The 19,452-nt window shown below is 33.3% G+C and overlaps 4 protein-coding genes across 4 annotated transcripts; 2 read left to right on the forward strand and 2 right to left on the reverse strand.

The window, feature by feature from the left end:
- Window positions 1-442: 442 nt before the first annotated feature.
- LOC139502707 (ankyrin repeat and death domain-containing protein 1A-like) lies at window positions 443-17,507 on the reverse strand. Its single transcript, XM_071292271.1, has 2 exons — window positions 17,440-17,507; window positions 443-3,342 (listed from the first exon to the last, which is right to left on the reverse strand). The coding sequence occupies exon 2, from the start codon at window positions 2,443-2,445 to the stop codon at window positions 1,513-1,515; it is 933 nt and encodes a 310-aa protein (XP_071148372.1). The 5' UTR covers window positions 2,446-3,342; window positions 17,440-17,507; the 3' UTR covers window positions 443-1,512.
- Window positions 2,600-3,145, reverse strand: LOC139504284 (serine/threonine-protein phosphatase 6 regulatory ankyrin repeat subunit C-like). The gene has a single exon (XM_071294350.1). The coding sequence runs from the start codon at window positions 3,143-3,145 to the stop codon at window positions 2,600-2,602; it is 546 nt and encodes a 181-aa protein (XP_071150451.1).
- Window positions 4,749-5,897, forward strand: LOC139504285 (uncharacterized). Its single transcript, XM_071294351.1, has one exon. It carries the CDS (start codon window positions 4,749-4,751, stop codon window positions 5,895-5,897), a length of 1,149 nt encoding a protein of 382 aa, XP_071150452.1.
- LOC139504286 (uncharacterized) lies at window positions 6,429-7,451 on the forward strand. Its single transcript, XM_071294352.1, has one exon. It carries the CDS (start codon window positions 6,429-6,431, stop codon window positions 7,449-7,451), a length of 1,023 nt encoding a protein of 340 aa, XP_071150453.1.
- Window positions 17,508-19,452: the final 1,945 nt, after the last annotated feature.

The raw sequence follows: 19,452 nt of genomic DNA on the forward strand, positions 1-19,452 counted from the left end.
GGTACATTTTCTTATAATTTACCATTACCTCTGTAGGTTAACGTTTAAAAATGTATGTTCAATCAACTACATTATAGCGGGTATTTTTCGAGGGGTACAACTTGTCGATTATTTTCGCGGATAGAACAAAATCATCAAAATGTAAAGGTAGCAAAAAAAATTTTGAATCCGCCAAAGTAATTACCGACAAAATATTTCGTATACATTATTTAATGAAAATCGCGAAATTTAACCACCGCGAAAATAACCCAATATACGGTGTATATATATATATATATATATGCATGATGATGTCCGGTGCTTTATGAAGTGTCTTGGTAACTTTTCCGCTACCAGTTTAAACACGTTTAATTGTTGACTTAATCGTGAGCGGATGTCATCGTAAGGAAATCTCATCGAAAGAAGTGCTTTGAATGCAATCAACAAGTTGTGTTTGATAACATGAGTAACAAAGAATGCTAGTGTTTTAATTGCTAAAATTAATTATTTAGGCAGACAAACATTCTTTTGGAAATTTAGCATTTAGTATACCTAGCATAAGCTTAATACTAAATTCTGTTTTTAAATGAAAAATAAATGCTTTGTTAATGGAAAGCTCACTAAATGTCTCGAAGACATTGATTTCATTTGACAGAAAGTACGGACGCATGTGCAAAAATCCCCCATCAACAAATCGCAGAAGAAAATTGAACATCTTTATAGTTATCTCAGATACTTCCAGTTCATCTTTTAATTGGTTCTTCATTTTTAGTTCGTCCAGCACATAAAACACGCTATTTTTTAACATATAGCTTTTAATTAATTCAGATGGTCTTGTGTGACGTGGTTTTTCATATTCGCTGTCTTCTTCCTCCAGCTTGTATTGTTTTGTTTCAATATTAATATCAGGACATACGTTCTTCAAAATTTTTGCCAAGACATAAGCTTTCCGAAAATCATCAGGTAATGACTTCATAAGGCATATCTCTGCAGGAGCAGCTGAAATGCGCAACAATCTCTTCTTTGCTTGTTCCTCTTCAGGTTCTTTAGTGTTACAGGTTCGGCTAATACAGTGGTGGTCGCGAAGAAGAATTTTGTGCACTTTTGTTTGCAGCGTCAGGAAACAGCCAGCTGCTTTGATGTCTGGACTAACGAGAGGTATTTTGTAAATATCAGTATTTATTGGCCACCAACCTCTTTTGTAAACTGCAGGAACAAGATCTATACTGATTCTCATTTGCTTATAAACAGAACCCAGCCAATATACATCAAAAGTAAACACGGGTTTGGCGTAAAGTTTCACCATGCTATTTTCAACATTATAGTAGAAATTTCCCTCCTTCCATTGATGAGATTCATTCAGTGCTCTTTCCAAATAATCGTAGAATAACCTCAGAAACAAAATAGGCAAGAACTAGCCGTCAGCATCAGTAAATGGTAGATACTCGTCAAAAACTTGTGTAGTTTTAAATTTGAGAGAAGCGAATCCAGATTTCAAAAGATTGTCTGTCATTACAATGTCAGTTATATCATTTAATCGAATTCATCAGGCCGGCCAATTTTTGTTTCTTCAGCCATACTTCCAGATGGAAAAACTGACATTTCAAATCTAGAATCGTATTTTTGAATTTGTGTGCAAAGTGACGTGACAAGATTATTAACATCCAATGTGACAGATTCTACTTCAGATGAATATTTTGGACTTCTGGTATAGAACGTATCGAGAAGGTAGTTCATGAAGTCCTTCAAATTCAAGGGTAGTTCTAGTAGTGTCTGAATATCTTGTGGTGATTTGATACAAGACGATATTATCGTCTCCGGTAGTCCATAAAAAATTTCTTCGAACGTCTTATCTCTATGCATTGATTTTCGAAAGGATGTGTGTTCTTCAGCCATTCTGTCTGCTGCTTCTAATAGTGCAATGCAACGAAAACTATTGTGTCTCTTTGCTGTGTCCAGAGGTCTCTCTTGGAGATTGTCGCGAGCATTCATATTTGCACCAAATAATAACAATATCTCTATTTGTTCCTCATAATTATGATATGCTGCAAAATGCAGTGGCGTAGATCCATACATGTCAGTGGTATTCAAATTAACTGTCCCCTTTACAAGGAAAGTCCTGAATAAATCTGGCATAGGTCTATATTTCATGATAGAAATCAACGCACTTCGTTCCCATTTATCGTAAATTTTGCAATCTGCATTGAACTCACAAAAAATATTGAAAATATGCTCACTTAACGTCAGGGATAAAACAGATTCCCCGTACATGTTTTGTGCGTTTATGTCAGCACCAATTTCCAGGAGATATTCCAATACATCGCCATACACATATCCATGTGAAACACCACAAATTTGATGCAATACTGTGTTTCCAAATGTATCATTGACTTCAGGAGACACACCATAGATAAGAATTGTTTTAAGATTTTTGGCTGATGTAGTGTAACCTTTTCCGCCTATCATTATATTCCAAAGTGTTTTTCCAAAAACATCTCTGCTGGATAACAATGCCCTTAAACTAGATTGATCATATTTTGCAATGCATTCAAACAATTCGAAAATATCTTCTAATAGTTCGTGGGTAACATAAACATGCAAAAAGTTTTCATTCTTTATGTTAATCAAATTCAAATTTGTTTCCGGAAAATTTGAAATAAAAAAACTTCAATAATGGCGTGTTTTCCTCCCTCGTAGCAATGAGATGAAGGATACCGTCTCCAAATGTAGTCTGATTGTTAACATCGATTCCGGCATTGATGAGAGCTTGCAAAGACTTTCTTAGATCGATACTAAATGTTTTTTTCATATGACCGTATACACGAAGTGGCATTTTGAATATGTCAGCGTCATCGTCATCATCACCTGGAAGGCAAATACTCATTACAGGCAAATTGTCATCTGAATTGTTACTTTCGCCATCATTTGCCGCAATGAGACTCTGAAGGGCATTGTATCCGTTTATATCTTTGCTATTGACATCAATACCAGACGACTTTTTTGTTTGACCCCACTTATTACGGGCGTTGACGTCGACGCCCTTTGTCAATAACTTCTCAATGTCAATTTTCCCGTCATGTTTTTCATTTTTGGCTGCTAAATGTAGAGGTGTTTCACCTTTTGTGTTTACTTTGTTGTATTTGCGAAATTCACTTTTTGTTGCCATTTCTCAATTAAGAAACCTCTCAAAAAGGTATTATTTTCAGCAGTTGAAAAGCCCACAGTAATGTTTCACTTCCGATCTCAATTATCTATTCCCTATATTGCATACTAGCAGTTGGCTTCATAATTTGAACTAGATTTACAAGTTGAGCAATTGCATCAATCATTGGCAGACAGAATAGAATGTCTTGCTCACAATATCTGCAACAAAATGATAATTATACAACATTGTTTGAATTTGTAATATTTGTAATCCTAGTTTAACCATATATAATGAGATCCTATTTTACCATATATAATGAAATCCTATTTTACCATAAATAACGGATATACACACTAAAATATGTGCTTTGTCAATAGATTAACATTTATTGTAAATAAAAGATTTTTTGGCTGGAATTTCCGATAATATTGATTTTATTAATGCCATGTGTGTAGAAGGCATTTCTTTGTTTAAGTATATCAACATGAGGTCAAGGACTACATCATGTTCAATGCATGAGCATCTAATTACATTATCTGATTGGTCAGTTCTTAAAATCGGTAATTAATATCAAATTTCTACATGTGCTTGGACATGCGGTCATTCGCCTTTGTTTTGGGAGAAAGAAAAGATCGTTTTGAATTTATCTGAAAAATTCAAAAAAAAAAAAAAAAAAAAAAAAAAAAAAAAAAAAAAAAGAGAAAAGAAAAAGAGAAAAGAAGAGGAAAGAGACAATGCGACTTTCTGGCATCATAGGGGGTTGTGGAAGAACACCCCAGATTTATTATTAAAAGATAAAGTTCATCTTAATGATGAAGGTATGGAAATATACGCTAGAAGTGTCCGTGCTGCTGTTGGTAGCCTTTCACGAACATGTAATGTCGAGCAAACATGCGTTGCAAATTACCGTTTATGATTGTTATAAACTTATTGTCCCTATTTGGACATATGAAGAAAAGAAGCATACACTACAATTATGTAGTTATCTATGAATTATTTGCATATTATTACTCCATCACCTTTTGTAACGATTTATAATCTAAATTATCTCTGAGTGGTTGTGCTTAGTATGCACGTGGTTGTGCTGCTTATATGCACATGGTTGTGCTTATACGCACATGGTTGTGACACTGGTGACATGAAAGATGTCTTATTTGTAAATAATTATGGTTGGTTACATCATTTATATCAGAGTTATATAATATAATATGTCTCTTTTTATATTTAAATATTGATTATCCATAATCATGGTTTATATACTTTTATTTTAGTATATTATTAGGTTAATTATTTAATCAGAGAATAAATCATGTCTTTCCCTATAATGGTTGTGTCACAATAGGGATCGATTTTGGTACTATTAAAGAATTTTATTCATATTGGTTGGTTTTATAAAATTGGTTTTGGAGTAATAATTAGCATACATGTATCATAGTCAAACTTAACTTTTAACATGAGTACATTTTGCTAGATATATCATCATATCAACTATGTTAATTTTATTGACAAGCATTTTGGTTTAAAAATTATACTTATTTACATTTGTAGTAACATTCTTAAAGTTCTGTGATATACAGGATTTCTATTTTTATTTTTGTTTTTTGTTTTATGTTTTTATAGCAAAATGCCAAAGCAGAAGAGCCGAACAAGAAGAAAGGCTGCTCCTCAAAGCATCGAAGAAGATGTTCCAAATTTAGTGGAGGAACAAAGTGAGATACCACCACTATACAGGCCACCAGTGCGGAGACGCAAGACCAGACGAGCTGTTCCTGAAACAATTACTGAACAGCCGTCTGTTCCAACAGCAAATGACATTGCTGATGCTTTATTCCGAAAGTTTGAAAGTTCCGGCGTGCAACTGGTAAAAGACAATACAGCAGTTCCAATTAATGACTTAACTGGTATGTTGTCGTCATCATCCACACAACCAGAAAATTCATCAAATAATGACTCTCAGGGACAAATGTTAGCTGTCTTCCAACCGCCATTGTCTTCAGATCCTAATATTAACACGTCTTCTGATGGTGAGCTGTTAAACTCTAACTCGTATGCCGAGAATCCTTATGCTTGTGACATGTTGAGACATTCTATACCTTTAGACTATCATGTCAGCAGTAAGGTTAAATCTGATGTTTGGTGTGATAATTATGTAAATTTTGCTTTATTATTACCTTCTAACATTGATGATACATGTAATGAATCAACATTATTTGAGAATTTGAATATAACAATTTCAAATAGGAAGTCTAACAAAGAGCTTTTGTCCATTCACCAATGGACAAATGCTTTTGACATATTTATGTCTATATATCTTGAAAAGAATTTGAGGTCGGCTAGAGCATTGATTAAATATGGTTTTAATGTACGGTCATTATGCAAGTCCTTGGGTTTCCAAGCCGCTAAAGTATATGATGAGAAATTTAGAAAGATAAGAAAAATTTTAGGGTTACAATGGGATCAAATCAATGATGAACTTTGGCGATCTGCTGCTTTATATGAAAGACAATCTGATTTTTCAGGTCAAAATAAGAAGTCGTATGCTAAAACCTCAAACTCAGGCCCAAATTCTTTTCAAAGGAGGGCCCAGCATCAGTATCAATTCCCAAATGGCTATTGCTGGGCCTTCTGTAAATCAGGGGAATGCACAGCAAAGTTTTGTAAACTCAAACACCAATGTGTACACTGCAGCAAGAAACACTATACCCTCACATGTCCAGAGCAAAAAGGAAAACAGGCAAACTTTGTCAAAACTTCCAACACCAATAAAGGTTGAAAATTTGGAACATTTTTAGTAGGTTATGAAACCCAGTTGAAAGATAAATTGATTCATGGTTTTTCTTTTGGATTTTCAATTAATTCTTGTTTTTCTACATCTCCTAATAAGAAGACTTTCCCTCCAAATCATAAAAGTGCAAGGGAAAATTATCATGTGCAATCGAAACTGAATAAAGAGATTGAAGCAGGCAGAGTTAAGGGTCCATTTACAAAGCCCCCTTTCCCTCTTTTTGTATGCTCCCCTTTGGGTTTAGTTCCAAAAAAGGAACCCAATTCTTATCGATTAATACATGATTTGTCGTATCCTAAGGGTGACTCTGTAAACTCTGGTATTTCCCCAGAATTTTCGGCAGTACAATACCAAAACATTGAAACAGTCATAGATTTAGTCCAATCTTATGAATCAAACTGTCTAATGTCCAAAACCGATATTGAGCATGTATTTCGCTTAATTCCAATAGCTAAAAAAGATCATCATCTGTTAGGTTTTCATTGGGACAAACAGTTTTATTATGATGTATCCCTCCCCATGGGGGCTTCGTCCTCGTGTCAGCTATTTGAGGCTTTTTCTACAGCCCTCCACTGGATTTTAAATGCTAAATTTCAAATATATGGGGTATCACACCTGTTAGATGATTTTTTCTTTGTCGGAAAAGCTGGCTCAAATGAATGTTATAGTGCATTACAAACTTTTCTTTGTCTTGCTGATAAATTGGGGGTACCCATCAAATCAGAAAAAACACAACTCCCTACTACTTGCATTACTATCTACGGTATTGAAATTGATTCTACTCAGATGGTAGCTCGATTACCTATGGAGAAAATAGAAAAAATTTTGCAATTATTAAGTAAATACAAATGTAAACGCAGTATCTCACTCAGAGAATTGCAATCCTTATTGGGTCTTTTAAATTTTGCATGTGGAGTTACCATACCTGGGAGAGCCTTTTTACGTAGGCTTTTTGATCTGACTATAGGTCATACATCTCCTCATTATAGAATCAATCTGAATTCTGATGCAAGATTAGATCTTAAGTTATGGTACAGTTTTATTGAAAATTACAATGGTAAATCTTGTTTTTTATTCAAAGAATGGGTTTCATCAGATTTTTTAAAACTGTTTTCTGATGCTACAGGTACTTATGGTGGTTTTGCTGCAGTTTTTGGCAGCAAATGGTTTTCAGGGAAATGGCCACCGGAGTTAATTGATTTACACATTACAGTGAAAGAACTTTTCCCGATTGTGTTAGCTATTGATATATGGGGCCCTCTATTAGCAAATCATAAAATACTGTTTTTAACAGATAATTCAGCTGTTGCTGAAATTATAAATAAGACATCATCTCGGGAAAAGAATATTATGAGACTGATCCGAAGATTAGTGTTAGCTGCATTAAAGTACAATATCTATTTTAGAGCCAAACATATTCCTGGGAAAACAAACGTTATTTGTGACTTGTTGTCTCGTTTTTCATTTCAGGAAGCTCATCAGATTGCTCCTTGGTTAAGTCCAACTCCTGTGGTCATTCCACCTCAATTTTTGCATCTATGACTGATAAGCTTGTTAGTGCATCATTATCTGCTGCTACTCAGTCATCATATAATAGAATGCTAAGTGTGTATTCAAATTTTTGTCAGAAATATTTTCCAGGAGTTAATGTACTTCCATCTACTCATGTCATGGTTGCTCATTTTATTTCACATTTATTTATTCAAAATTATCAAAACATCTACAATTGCGTCTTACATATCAGCCATCAGTTTTATGCATAAAATTAAGTTCTTACAGGATCCAACAGACACATTTTTTATTAAAAAAATGTTAAAAGGTACAAAACAGTTGAGACATTCTGTTGATACACGGCTGCCAACAACCTATGACATTCTTGTAAAATTGGTTAAGGCTTTACCAAAAGTAATAGTAGGCATTTATAATCAAGTTTTGTTAAAAGTTATGATGTCTACGGCTTATTTTTGTTTCTTAAGGATTGGAGAAATTGCAGTTAAAACTGAGTCTGAAATCTATAGAGTAATTCAAAGGGAAGATATAAAGTTTGAAAGAGTAAATGGTCATGTGAGCAATATGACAATTACTATGAAGTTCTACAAACATAGTAATCTACAGAGTAAGACATTATCAATAGCTAGACGTCCTGAAAATTATTTATGTCCTGTTAAAGCTATTGAGGAATATCTAAGGTTACAAAATTGTCCACATGGTCCTTTATTTCGATTTAAATGTGGAAAACCTGTTTCGGGTTTTTATTTCAATTCTTCACTAAAAAGTTTGCTTAATTTCGTAGGATTAGACACTAATTTTTATAAAGGCCACAGTTTCCGAATTGGAGCTGCGACATCTGCAGCTGCCAGAGGTGTGCCGTTAGCCTTGATCCAAAGCATGGGTAGATGGAAGTCGAACGCTTTTCAACATTATATTCGACTTGATAATTTTCACACTTAGATTTAATATAATCTCAGTCGCTTATTAAGTACTTTGGTAGAGGTCAACATGGCTTGCTTTACCTTATTGTGATTTTTTGTATTTACTTTTAGAGAGGTCAACATGGTTTGCTCTGCAAATTTAAGTTTTTTTATTTCAGTCATTTACTATATGTAATGGTATTTATTGGGTTGGTAGAGGTCAACATGGCTTGCTTTACCTTTCCTTACAAGTTTAATTATCAATGATGATTTTGTATACTTATATATCATTTCTTTTTTGTTTTGTTTTGTTTATAATATGTGTTATTATTTTTGTAGAGGTCAACATGGTTTGCTCTACACTTTTACTGAAATGCTAAAGTTAAAAAGAGTATATTTTATTCAATTGTGGGTGTTTTTTATTGAGGTCAACATGGCTTGCTCAATTTTCTAATTCTGGAGTTTCTAAGTTGAATACAGAGTCCTCGGTTGGGGATCCCTCTTGGGATTTGTGGCACTTTTTCAACCCCACCTTTGCTTATTAAAGTCATTGTCATTTATGCAGTACTATTATAATTGTTAAGATGTAAGTTGCATTTTAAATTAATTTCTGAATAAATGACATTTTACTCAACTTGTATTTTATTAACAGCAAACATAGCTCAGACTCTTTGATCTTGGTCATTTATACAAGGTTTTCTCGTTGTTATCTGTGTCAAGGAACATTAGCTGACAAAATAACATTTATTGTAAATAAAAGATTTTTTGGCTGGAATTTCCGATAATATTGATTTTATTAATGCCATGTGTGTAGAAGGCATTTCTTTGTTTAAGTATATCAACATGAGGTCAAGGACTACATCATGTTCAATGCATGATCATCTAATTACATTATCTGATTGGTCAGTTCTTAAAATCGGTAATTAATATCAAATTTCTACATGTGCTTGGACATGCGGTCATTCGCCTTTGTTTTGGGAGAAAGAAAAGATCGTTTTGAATTTATCTGAAAACCCTCCCATTTCCCTCCCTTTTAAGTGTTATTATATAGGACATTTATTTTTTTCTTTAAACATGAATTGATTACAATATTCATGTATACTTGTTTATATAATTTGTATATACATATGTTGGTGAGTTAATTTTTCAACTCACTTTTATTTTTGTCATTTTTATGATGTTTATTTTGTTACGGTGTGGCACTTTTTCAACCCCACCTTTGCTTATTAAAGTCATTGTCATTTATGCAGTACTATTATAATTGTTAAGATGTAAGTTGCATTTTAAATTAATTTCTGAATAAATGACATTTTACTCAACTTGTATTTTATTAACAGCAAACATAGCTCAGACTCTTTGATCTTGGTCATTTATACAAGGTTTTCTCGTTGTGATCTGTGTTTAGGAACATTAGCTGACAAAATGACATTTTTGTGACCGAACTGATATCTGCTAAGCATTAGATCGTATTGTGGTCAATGTTCAGATTTCCTGATAAAAAAACTTTGAATTTTTCGAAAAACAAAGGATTTTCTTGTCCCAGGAATAGATTACCTTAGCCGTATTTGGCACAACTTTCTGTACTTATGGGTCCTCAATTCTCTTCAACTTTGTACTTGTTTGGCTTAATAACTCTTTTGATCTGAGCGTCACTAATGAGTTTTATGAAGACGAAACGCGCTTCTGACGTATTAAATTATAATGCCACTGCTAGTGGACGTTTGTCCCAGAGGGTATCACCAGCCTAGTAGTCAATACTTTGGTGTTGACATGAAAATCAATTATATGGTCATTTGTATAAATTTCCTGTTACAAAACTTTGAATTTTTCGAAAACTAAGGATTTTCTTGTCCCAGAAATAGATTACCTTAGCCGTATTTGGCACAACTTTTTGGAATTTTGGATCCTCTATGCTCTTCAACTTTGTATTGTTTGGCTTTATAATTATTTTGATATGAGCGTCACTAATGAGTCTTATGCAGACGAAACGCGCGTCTGGCGTACTAAATTTTAATCCTGGTACTTTAGATAACTATTTAGAGTGGGTTTTTTAGATATTATTTTCATTTCTGCGTCATAGTTTTTAACAGATGGATAAAATATCAACAACATAACCGGACTCTGATGGCAATGGTTTTGAATAGGTTTCTCTTAAATAACTGAACTGCGAAGTAATTTAAGAAATAATTGATGGCAGCTATACTTTATTGTATTTTTAACATGGGTAGGCATTATATTCGTGATTATTTTTGCCAGAGCGATAGCGAGGGCTAAAATAACACGAATATAATGCCTACCCATGTTAAAAATACAATAAAGTATAGCTGCCATCAATTATTTCGATTCTGATTAGGACAATTACGGTAATTTCTATGTTCGCTGTGTATAAGGTTACAGTATTTGTGTAGGCTCTTCCATCAACCTCCCTGTTGATTTTTATTCAACTAGTTCAAACCAGTCTAATTTCGCAAAGTTGTAATATTTTTAAAATTCTAAATTAAAACAGAAATTAACAAATTTATTAACTAAAACAATGTTTGTGTCACAAAATAACAGAAAAGTTATAAATCAACGTCTTTTCTTTTGGCTTTGAGGTCAATTTCAGCTGACACGCACCTTTCAGGCCGCATTTTTCAGTCAGTTGAACTTGTCAATGGTGGTGGACGTACCAGGAGAATCGGGTAAGTCTTTATTAACTAAATTTATCGTAAATGTTCCCCGGGTTATTGTAGCGTTTGTAAAAATGCTCATGTCTGACAGAAGATTCCTGGATAAGGTTGTACATGTACTGACATTTGAGACTTGGCAGGAGGGGCCCTTTGACACATATTCATTACTGTTAATTGCGGTAGCTACACCCTGTAGAGTTGATGAGAGTGCACGCCTTTGTGCATCTGACGGTCCAGCAACGTAACTTTCTAACGATTTAATGTTTCTATGACCCGTAACTGACATGATAGTTAAATCATCGACCCCGGCGCGTTTCAGCCCAGTACCAACGGTAGCTTTTATACAATGGTTGGTGTATCTGTAGGAAAGGCCTGCTTCATTTGAAATCCTTGGCATCATTTGACTCAATTTGTTTTTTCCCATGGCTTGATTAGCATACCAGCAATTAGGTTTTGGATAAAGCAATGGCTGTTGAAACAGCGCATTACATTTAGGACTCAATTTAGATACATAAAAATCAAAACTTGCCACTGGACAGTTTTCATCTCCTGATTTTTCATACATACGCACCTCTTGACGGTTTTCATGGGAATCAACGCTATGGTGAGTTTTATTTGCCTCATTGTATGTCATTTTATAATATGTATGGTCCCTGTCATCTTTGAATTTACCAAAAGATGACTTTGTCAAACTATTTAACCCTTCCTGGCCTCGTCTTCCAAAATTCAACATTAAGTCCCAGAATACTTTCTTTTGTAGTGTTGCTGGTGAATCTGTGTTGAAAACCCCACTTGAATATAAACGCTGTATGTCTCCTTGAGCTACAGGTTTTTTGTGTACCGTAACATCTTTGCCGGCTCTCTTTAGGGTTTTTTATCATTCCCGTTATAACATGATTTGATGTCATGAAGGCATTATCTTTCATTAAATTAACATTACGGTTGTATGGTGGAGATGTGAGATGACGGGATATTGCTGCAAGTATTCCAACTAATGCTGATTTAGAGTAATCTGTCCCTTTTTTTGTTTGCAGGCTTGGATAGAAAAAGCATAATCTGTCGTTTAATATGGAGCTTTCAAGTTTCTCAAACTTGTCACTGTATTGGTTCTCTGTCAACCATCCTGAAATTTAAATTAATATTTTATCAAGTTTAAATAATATTCACTTTTATAATAAATGCAAATTTGGAAATGTATATATGTCACAATATGATGTTTTAAGGCCTTTATTCTTTATTTTATTGGTTGAATGATTTGTAAATAGTCTTGTTGCGACTCACAGTTCATAATACATGTCATGTACGTCACATGAAATGCATACATTTTTTGCTGATAAATTTTGTTTTTCTAATGATGATTAAAATTCAAACTGAGTGACAATCTTGTTGCATTTGTAAATGGATTGGAAACCTTGGTGGTATATTGGTAATTACGCCTATTTTTTTTATAGGAGAATGGGTTTCGATTCCCTGCTAGGGTCAATCCATTTTATCATAAATATGGAACAATTTTGTCATTTCAGTACGACAGTAATAATAACCTATAATTCATTTTATATTTTATCGTTTACTTACATCATATGTTTCAATGAAATTATTATATACATGCCTTTGCAACAGGAATAGTGAGGACACAATGTAGTCATAATAGCAGGAAAAATCATAATAATATATACATGTATATACAATGATAGTTAATTGTTGTGATGTGAGTCAGTTTATTTACCTCTGAAAAGGCGCACTCCCCAATCAGTTTGTTGCTTAGTTGTCTCTTCTACTCTGGCCTGAGCCAACATATCTATGTGCTCTCTGCTTGGCATTTCTTTGAACCTTGGTTTCTTTAGGGGTGGTTCTGGTTCTAAAGCTAGTTCTGGTTCTAAAGCTTGTTCTGGTTCTAAAGCTTGTTCTAGTTCTAACCTTGGCTGTGGTTCTTCTACTGGTTCAGAAACTCCTTCAGCAACAGTTGAAAGTTCGTCATCTGATTGCGAGCTCTCTTGCTCGAACTTGTATATTGTGGCATCAGTTAGTCTGGCAAACATTGACGTAACTGATGCATCACATATTTCGTGTCTGAATACTCTCTTTGTTTGTCCTGATGAGATATTCCTAATAATATACTGTAGAACAGATTGTTTCTGGTTGTAATGGTCAATTATTGTGTAGTTTTGTCCTTTATGTTCTACCTTAAGTCCAATTTTTAAGGGGATTGTTCTCGCATACTCCATTTTATTTTGTAAACAAGCAGACGATAGATGAAACGTGTTTTTCAGAGGGAGGGGTTTTGAAGTTGGAACAGCCAACATGGACGTTGTGGTATCTAGGTCAAATATGTCAATTTCGAATTGTAACACATTGTTGTCATTGTGAAAGTATTAGTAACAAAATGTGTATCATTTTAGAGTTTGAAAGTGTTTTAAGTTAATGGAATACATTAAATGCATACCAATTTGATAAAATTCATTTTCCTGCCGTAGTCAATATACGCATGTGCAAACTAATTTTATTGGATAATAAAGTATGGTTTCTTTAATTTACAAAGCTAATGTAGCACGTCATTTGAAGTGAAATACCATCAAATCATAGTACGCCATTGCATACGAAAAAAGTATGGGAATATTCTGAAATGTCTCGCATTTTTACGAATCATTGATAATATGTTGATAGTCTTTAATATAAAGCTTTACTACAACTATAACATTAACTTGGCATGATCCAAGAAAATAAGGTCAAGGTCACATAAACCAAACCAGAAATACATATACACCTAACAATCTTCAATACACTAAATGTACTTGACCTATTGCTTATAGTTTCTCAGAAACATACTTAACCAAGAAAACTAAACATTAACCAATGAACAATTAAAATGATGTCAACGTCAGATGAACCATGCCAGGCAGACACGCACAGCTTGCAATCTTTCCATACAACAAAGATAGTTGACATATTACTAATAGTATTAGAAAAACTGACAAAAACACAAAAACTTAACAAGGAACCGTGAAAAAAAGGCCATGGTCAAATAAAACCTGCGATACTAACATTTACATCATAAAATATTTCCATACACCAAATATAGCTGACCTATTGCAAATAGAATTAGAGAAAAAGACAAAAAATCAACTTTGACCACTGCACCATGAAAATTAAAGTCAAGGTCAGAAAACACCTGCCAGCTAGACATGTAAACCTTACAATCATTCGGTACACCAAATATAGTAGATCTATTGCATACATTGTATAAAAAACAGACCAAAACAGACCAAAACACAAAAACTCATCTGTAACCACTGAACACCGAACAGCAAGCTATAAAAGGGCCCAAAAATGACAAGTCTATAACCATTCAAACGGGAAAACTAACGGTATAATCTCTATAAAAAAAAAAAAAAAAAACTGTGAGACATATAAAAAAAATCAAATATAAAAGTGAGATATTAAAACATGTTGATCTCGTGGAATGTACGTACTAGATAAGTACAAAAAGGCAAGATGTGCATTTGTTTTACTCATCAACTCACATTTACCTGAGTAATTGTATGGCTGTGTTTTGAGGTCAACAACACGATGGTTCTTATAAACAATAGATCGTTCTTGCATGAATAAACCAGATGCTTCGCAGGGCGCAGCTTTATACGACCGCAGAGGTTGAACCCTGAACGGTTGGGGCAAGTATGGACACAACATTCAAGCTGGATTCAGCTCTAAATTTGGATTGTGATTAAATAGTTGACACAGCATAGGTTTCTGACACAGAATGAATGTGGTCTAATGAACTTAAAATATTTTTTTTTTGCCTTTGAGCAATTCACTATGCTGTTGAATATTAATCCTCTCAAAAAAATGTTTGAAGAAGTTTTCTTTCTATTTATGAAATCTGAAATGAGAAAAATTTACCCCCCCCCCCATTTTTTTCACATCCCCATTTCCTTTTTCCAAAACTGATCTCAAATTTCTAATGGAGTTTGCAACAATGACTACTAATTTAAATACATCATAAAATATTAAAATGTAAAATAAAGTGCTTGTTATCACTGAATGGTAAAGATTGTTTTAATTTATCAGTTGGTAGTAAAAGTGAATATACATTGTATATTGTATAAAACAATGATCTAAGTTGATTCAACTACTATTCTGGACGAAGAAAGATAACTCCAATTGAAAATTTCTTGATATTGCACAATATTGTGCAATTAGATATTTCTTGCTATTGCGCAATACTGTGCAATTGAAAATATTTGTTATTGCACAATACTGTGCAATTGAAGATTTCTTGCTATTGTGCAATACTGCGCAAATGAAAATTTCTTGCTATTGCACAATACTGTGCAATTGCAGATTTCTTGCTATTGCTGAATACTGTGCAATTGAAAATTTCTTGCTATTGCACAATACTTAATATAATAATTTTGGATCCTGATTTGAACCAACTCGAAAACTGGGCCCATAATCAAAAATCTAAGTACATTTTTAGATTCAGCATATCAAAAAAGCCCAAGAATTCAATTTTTGTTAAAATCAAATTTAGTTTAATTTTGGACCCTTTGGACTTTAATGTAGACCAATTTGAAAACGGGACCAAAAATTAAGAATCTACATACACAGTTAGATTTGGCATATCAAAGAACCCCAATTATGAAATTTTTGATGAAATCAAACAAAGTTTAATTTTGGACCCCGATTTGGACCAATTTGAAAACTGGGACAATAATCAAAAATCTAAGTACATTTTTACATTCAGCATATCAAAGAACCCCAAGGATTCATTTTTTGTTAAAATCAAACTGTTTAATTTTGAACCCTATGGACCTTAATGTAGACCAATTTGAAAACGGGACCAAAAATTAAGAATCTACATACACAGTTAGATTCGGCATATCAAAGAACCCCAATTATGAAATTTTTGATGAAATCAAACAAAGTTCAATTCCTAAACTGTTAGGACCAAAACTCCCAAAATATAATCCAACCTTCCTTTTATGGTCATAAACCTTGTGTTAAAATTTCATAGATTTCTTTTTACTTATACTAAAGTTATGATGCGAAACCAAGAATAATGCTTATTTGGGCTCCTTTTTGGCCCCTACTTCCTAAACCGTTGGGACCTCAACTCCCAAAATCAATCCCTACCTTCCTTTTGTAGTCATAAACCTTGTGTTTAAATTTCATTGATTTCTATTTCCTTATACTAAAGTTATTGTGTGAAAACCAAGAATAATCCTTATTTGGGCCCTTTTTGGCCCTAATTCCTAAACTGTTGGAACCAAAACTCCCAAAATCGATCCCAACCTTCCTTTTATGGTCAAAAACCTTGTGTCAAAATTTCATAGATTTCAATTTACTTAAACTTAAGTTATAGTGCGAAAACCAAAAAAATGCTTATTTGGGCCCTTTTTGGCCCCTTATTCCTAAAATGTTGGGACCAAAACTCCCAAAATCAATCCCAACTTTCCTTTTGTGGTCATAAACCTTGTGTTAAAATTTCATCAATTTCTATTCACTTTTACAAAAGTTAGAGTGCGAAAACTAAAAGTATTCGGACGACGACGACGACGACGACGACGACGACGCAGACGACGACGCCAACGTGATACCAATATACGACCAAAAAATTTTCAATTTTTGCGGTCGTATAAAAAACTGGTTGTGAACCCCAGTTATTTTGCATTTAACGAGTCATTTAACGAGCATTTTATAATTTATTTGTGCGTTTTTCTGTTCTTATGTTTGTTTGTGTTGTATTTCTGTCATTTAGTTTTGTCATTTTCGCGATATTATTTACACTGCCATTTAACTGCATGGGGGGTTAGGATAAAACCCATAAAACCTGCTTCAATCCACCATCATTTGTCTTTAAATGTCCCGTACCAAGTCAGGAACAGGCGGTTGTTATAAAAAAATTTCGTTTCTGTGTATGTTTGCGGTTTCTGTTGTTCCGGTTGTTTTCCTCTTATATGAATAAATGAATGAATAAATAATTTATTTAAGTGCAACCTGAATTGCCATTATATACTATAATATACATGATTGTGTTATGAACATTGTTATTTTCAACCAGCAAAAAACTGTCATATGAAAACATCATTATACATGTATAGCTACATTTGATTTGATATAAAATATTTAGTTAAAAAGTTTATAGTTGATGTGTTTTCATCGGTTTTAGTTTGAAGCCCGGTTTTGATTTCTTTAAATTAATTTTTGAATTTTGTACAGCTACTGTTGCTTTTATATGTCATGGTGTGGATAAATGAGTAATCGATCTGATTTAATAATGGTTTTTACAACGTCAGGCGAGCTTTTTTTGGAAAGCTACTATTTCAAAACGAATTCACATATTCACATCACATGCAGAATTTGTGACTCAAATCCGTTTGAGGAAGCAATAGGTAATAAGTATTATGAAAAAGGATGTTTTTAATTATTGAATAAAAGCCGTGATGCACTTACTACTGTGTGTATGTCGCCTGTGACTTTGAGCAACTTCCATATTGGAATTTACCTGACGTGTCAAATCTAAATTTAGTAACAAGTAATAGCTTTTCTCAAAAGCTAGTCGTCTCTTATCTGATGAAATTGGAAAGTGTATGCAAAACTATAAAAGGCTAATATAATTTAACTTGTGTTTGGGGGGTAATGCTAGGGGTGATGGCATAACTCGTGTCTTAATCGTTTGTCTCTTTTTAACTTTTTTTCTAAACAGATAAGTTGTTTTGGTTGTTTGTTTACTTCTTTAATTGTGCTAGAAAAAGGTGGCGCTTTCGTCTGAATGTTTTTCGTTCATAATAGGCGATACATGTGTAGAGATTGAAAAATAGTAAAAATAGTCAATAAACCTCAAATCAACTATTAAAAGTTTTTTCTTAATCCTGTTCATTGTTTTAAATAATGTATAAATGTTTTGTGTGTTTTTTGGGTTTTTTTTTTTACTAATAAGACATTTTTAAGATATATCTAATGGGAAGAAACTTTAAAAATAAATATTGTAATGACATGTACATTGCAGAAGACTATACTATTGATTGAACTTTAGAAGTAATTTCTGCTTCTTGTTTTTTGGGTTACTGTTTATATTAATTACATATACTTCATATCTCCTTTTAAGTCGTTGATAGAAATAAAGCATTGCTGAAATATGATAGCATACATGTATTATTGCTCTGTTCGTATGAAAGTAGTTTTGTATTCTTCCCACGCAGCGACCAAGCAAAAAAAAAAAAAAAAAAAAAAAAAAAAATGCGCGAGTGCGGAGATTTAATTCTAATTAGATTGTTTTTTTTTTTTTTTTCGTTTGAAATATTCACACTTTTCATGTCGGCCTTTTATAGAAGACTTTACAGTATCAGGTTTTTGTAATTCTTGAAGGCCTCATGTTTGTCTATAATTGCTTACATCCACTTCATACTCCGGTGGATAGTTGACTTTTTAGCAATCATATCCCATCTCTTGGTTTTTATATTATATATCTGGAGCCGATATCACATTAGTATACTAAGTGGTAAGGTTTTTTTGTGATACCTGATTTCTAAACTCATATTTTCTTGAACAAGTATGAACTATTTGTCACTGGGCTTTAAAAATCGGCAACAAATAATCCATCAATTTAAACTGGTGTTAAATAAGAGGAAAACCATTTGATATTTATTCATTTGTTGGGGTGGGTGACAGAAGGATTTCATTTATAAATATAATGAATATGGTTGCTTGGTAAGAGCTGAAAATAGGCATGATTAGCGACAGATTAAAATGAATAATAATAACGAATAATTTCTGTCCCCATCCTTCATCTATAAATTTAAACGGACCACCACGGAAAAGCCCAATAGTGTAGAAAGAAGTGTTAAACACCAATCAATCTAGAATAGAATAGTATTACGTTGATTGTTTTTTTGGTCGCTTTATAGTTGCAAATATTTCATGCATGTCACATGATAGAGATCAAAGGATAAAGAATAGCGTCAAATGGTAAAAAATAAAAGATATAGAATGATAGAAACGATTTAACACCACTGTGTCGATACCAATGCTACTGGTAGTTTCGTCCCAAAGGTATCGTTCGCCCAGTAGTCAGCACTTCGGTGTTGACATGAAAATCAATTAATATATGGTCATTTTTATAAATTTCCTATTAAAAAACATTGAATTTTTCGATAAACTAAGGATTTCCTTATCCCAGCAATATATTACCTTAACCATGTTTGTCACAACTTTTTGTAATTTTGGGTCCTCAATGCTCTTTCACTTTGTACTTGTTTGGCTTAATAACTCTTTTGATTTGAGCGTCACTTAGGAGATAACTGTATTGTATTTTATGCTCCGACGGCATCAATTGGGGATTTGATGGTCGCAAATTAAGTTTACTGGCGACGCGTTAGATACAATATTGTTATCTTCATTCTAATGAAACTGACAGAAAACAACGTTAAAACCTGTATTTAAAATCTGTCATATGCCGTCTGCGCT

The sequence above is a fragment of the Mytilus edulis genome, chromosome 14 (assembly GCF_963676685.1).
Source record: "Mytilus edulis chromosome 14, xbMytEdul2.2, whole genome shotgun sequence".
Taxonomy (NCBI): domain Eukaryota; kingdom Metazoa; phylum Mollusca; class Bivalvia; order Mytilida; family Mytilidae; genus Mytilus; species Mytilus edulis.

Coding starts and splice junctions, on each gene's coding strand:
- LOC139504284 (XM_071294350.1), bottom strand. CDS start 3,145: ATGGCAACAAAAAGTGAATTTCGCAAATACAACAAAGTAAACACAAAA.
- LOC139504285 (XM_071294351.1), top strand. CDS start 4,749: ATGCCAAAGCAGAAGAGCCGAACAAGAAGAAAGGCTGCTCCTCAAAGC.
- LOC139504286 (XM_071294352.1), top strand. CDS start 6,429: ATGGGGGCTTCGTCCTCGTGTCAGCTATTTGAGGCTTTTTCTACAGCC.
- LOC139502707 (XM_071292271.1), bottom strand. CDS start 2,445: ATGATAGGCGGAAAAGGTTACACTACATCAGCCAAAAATCTTAAAACA.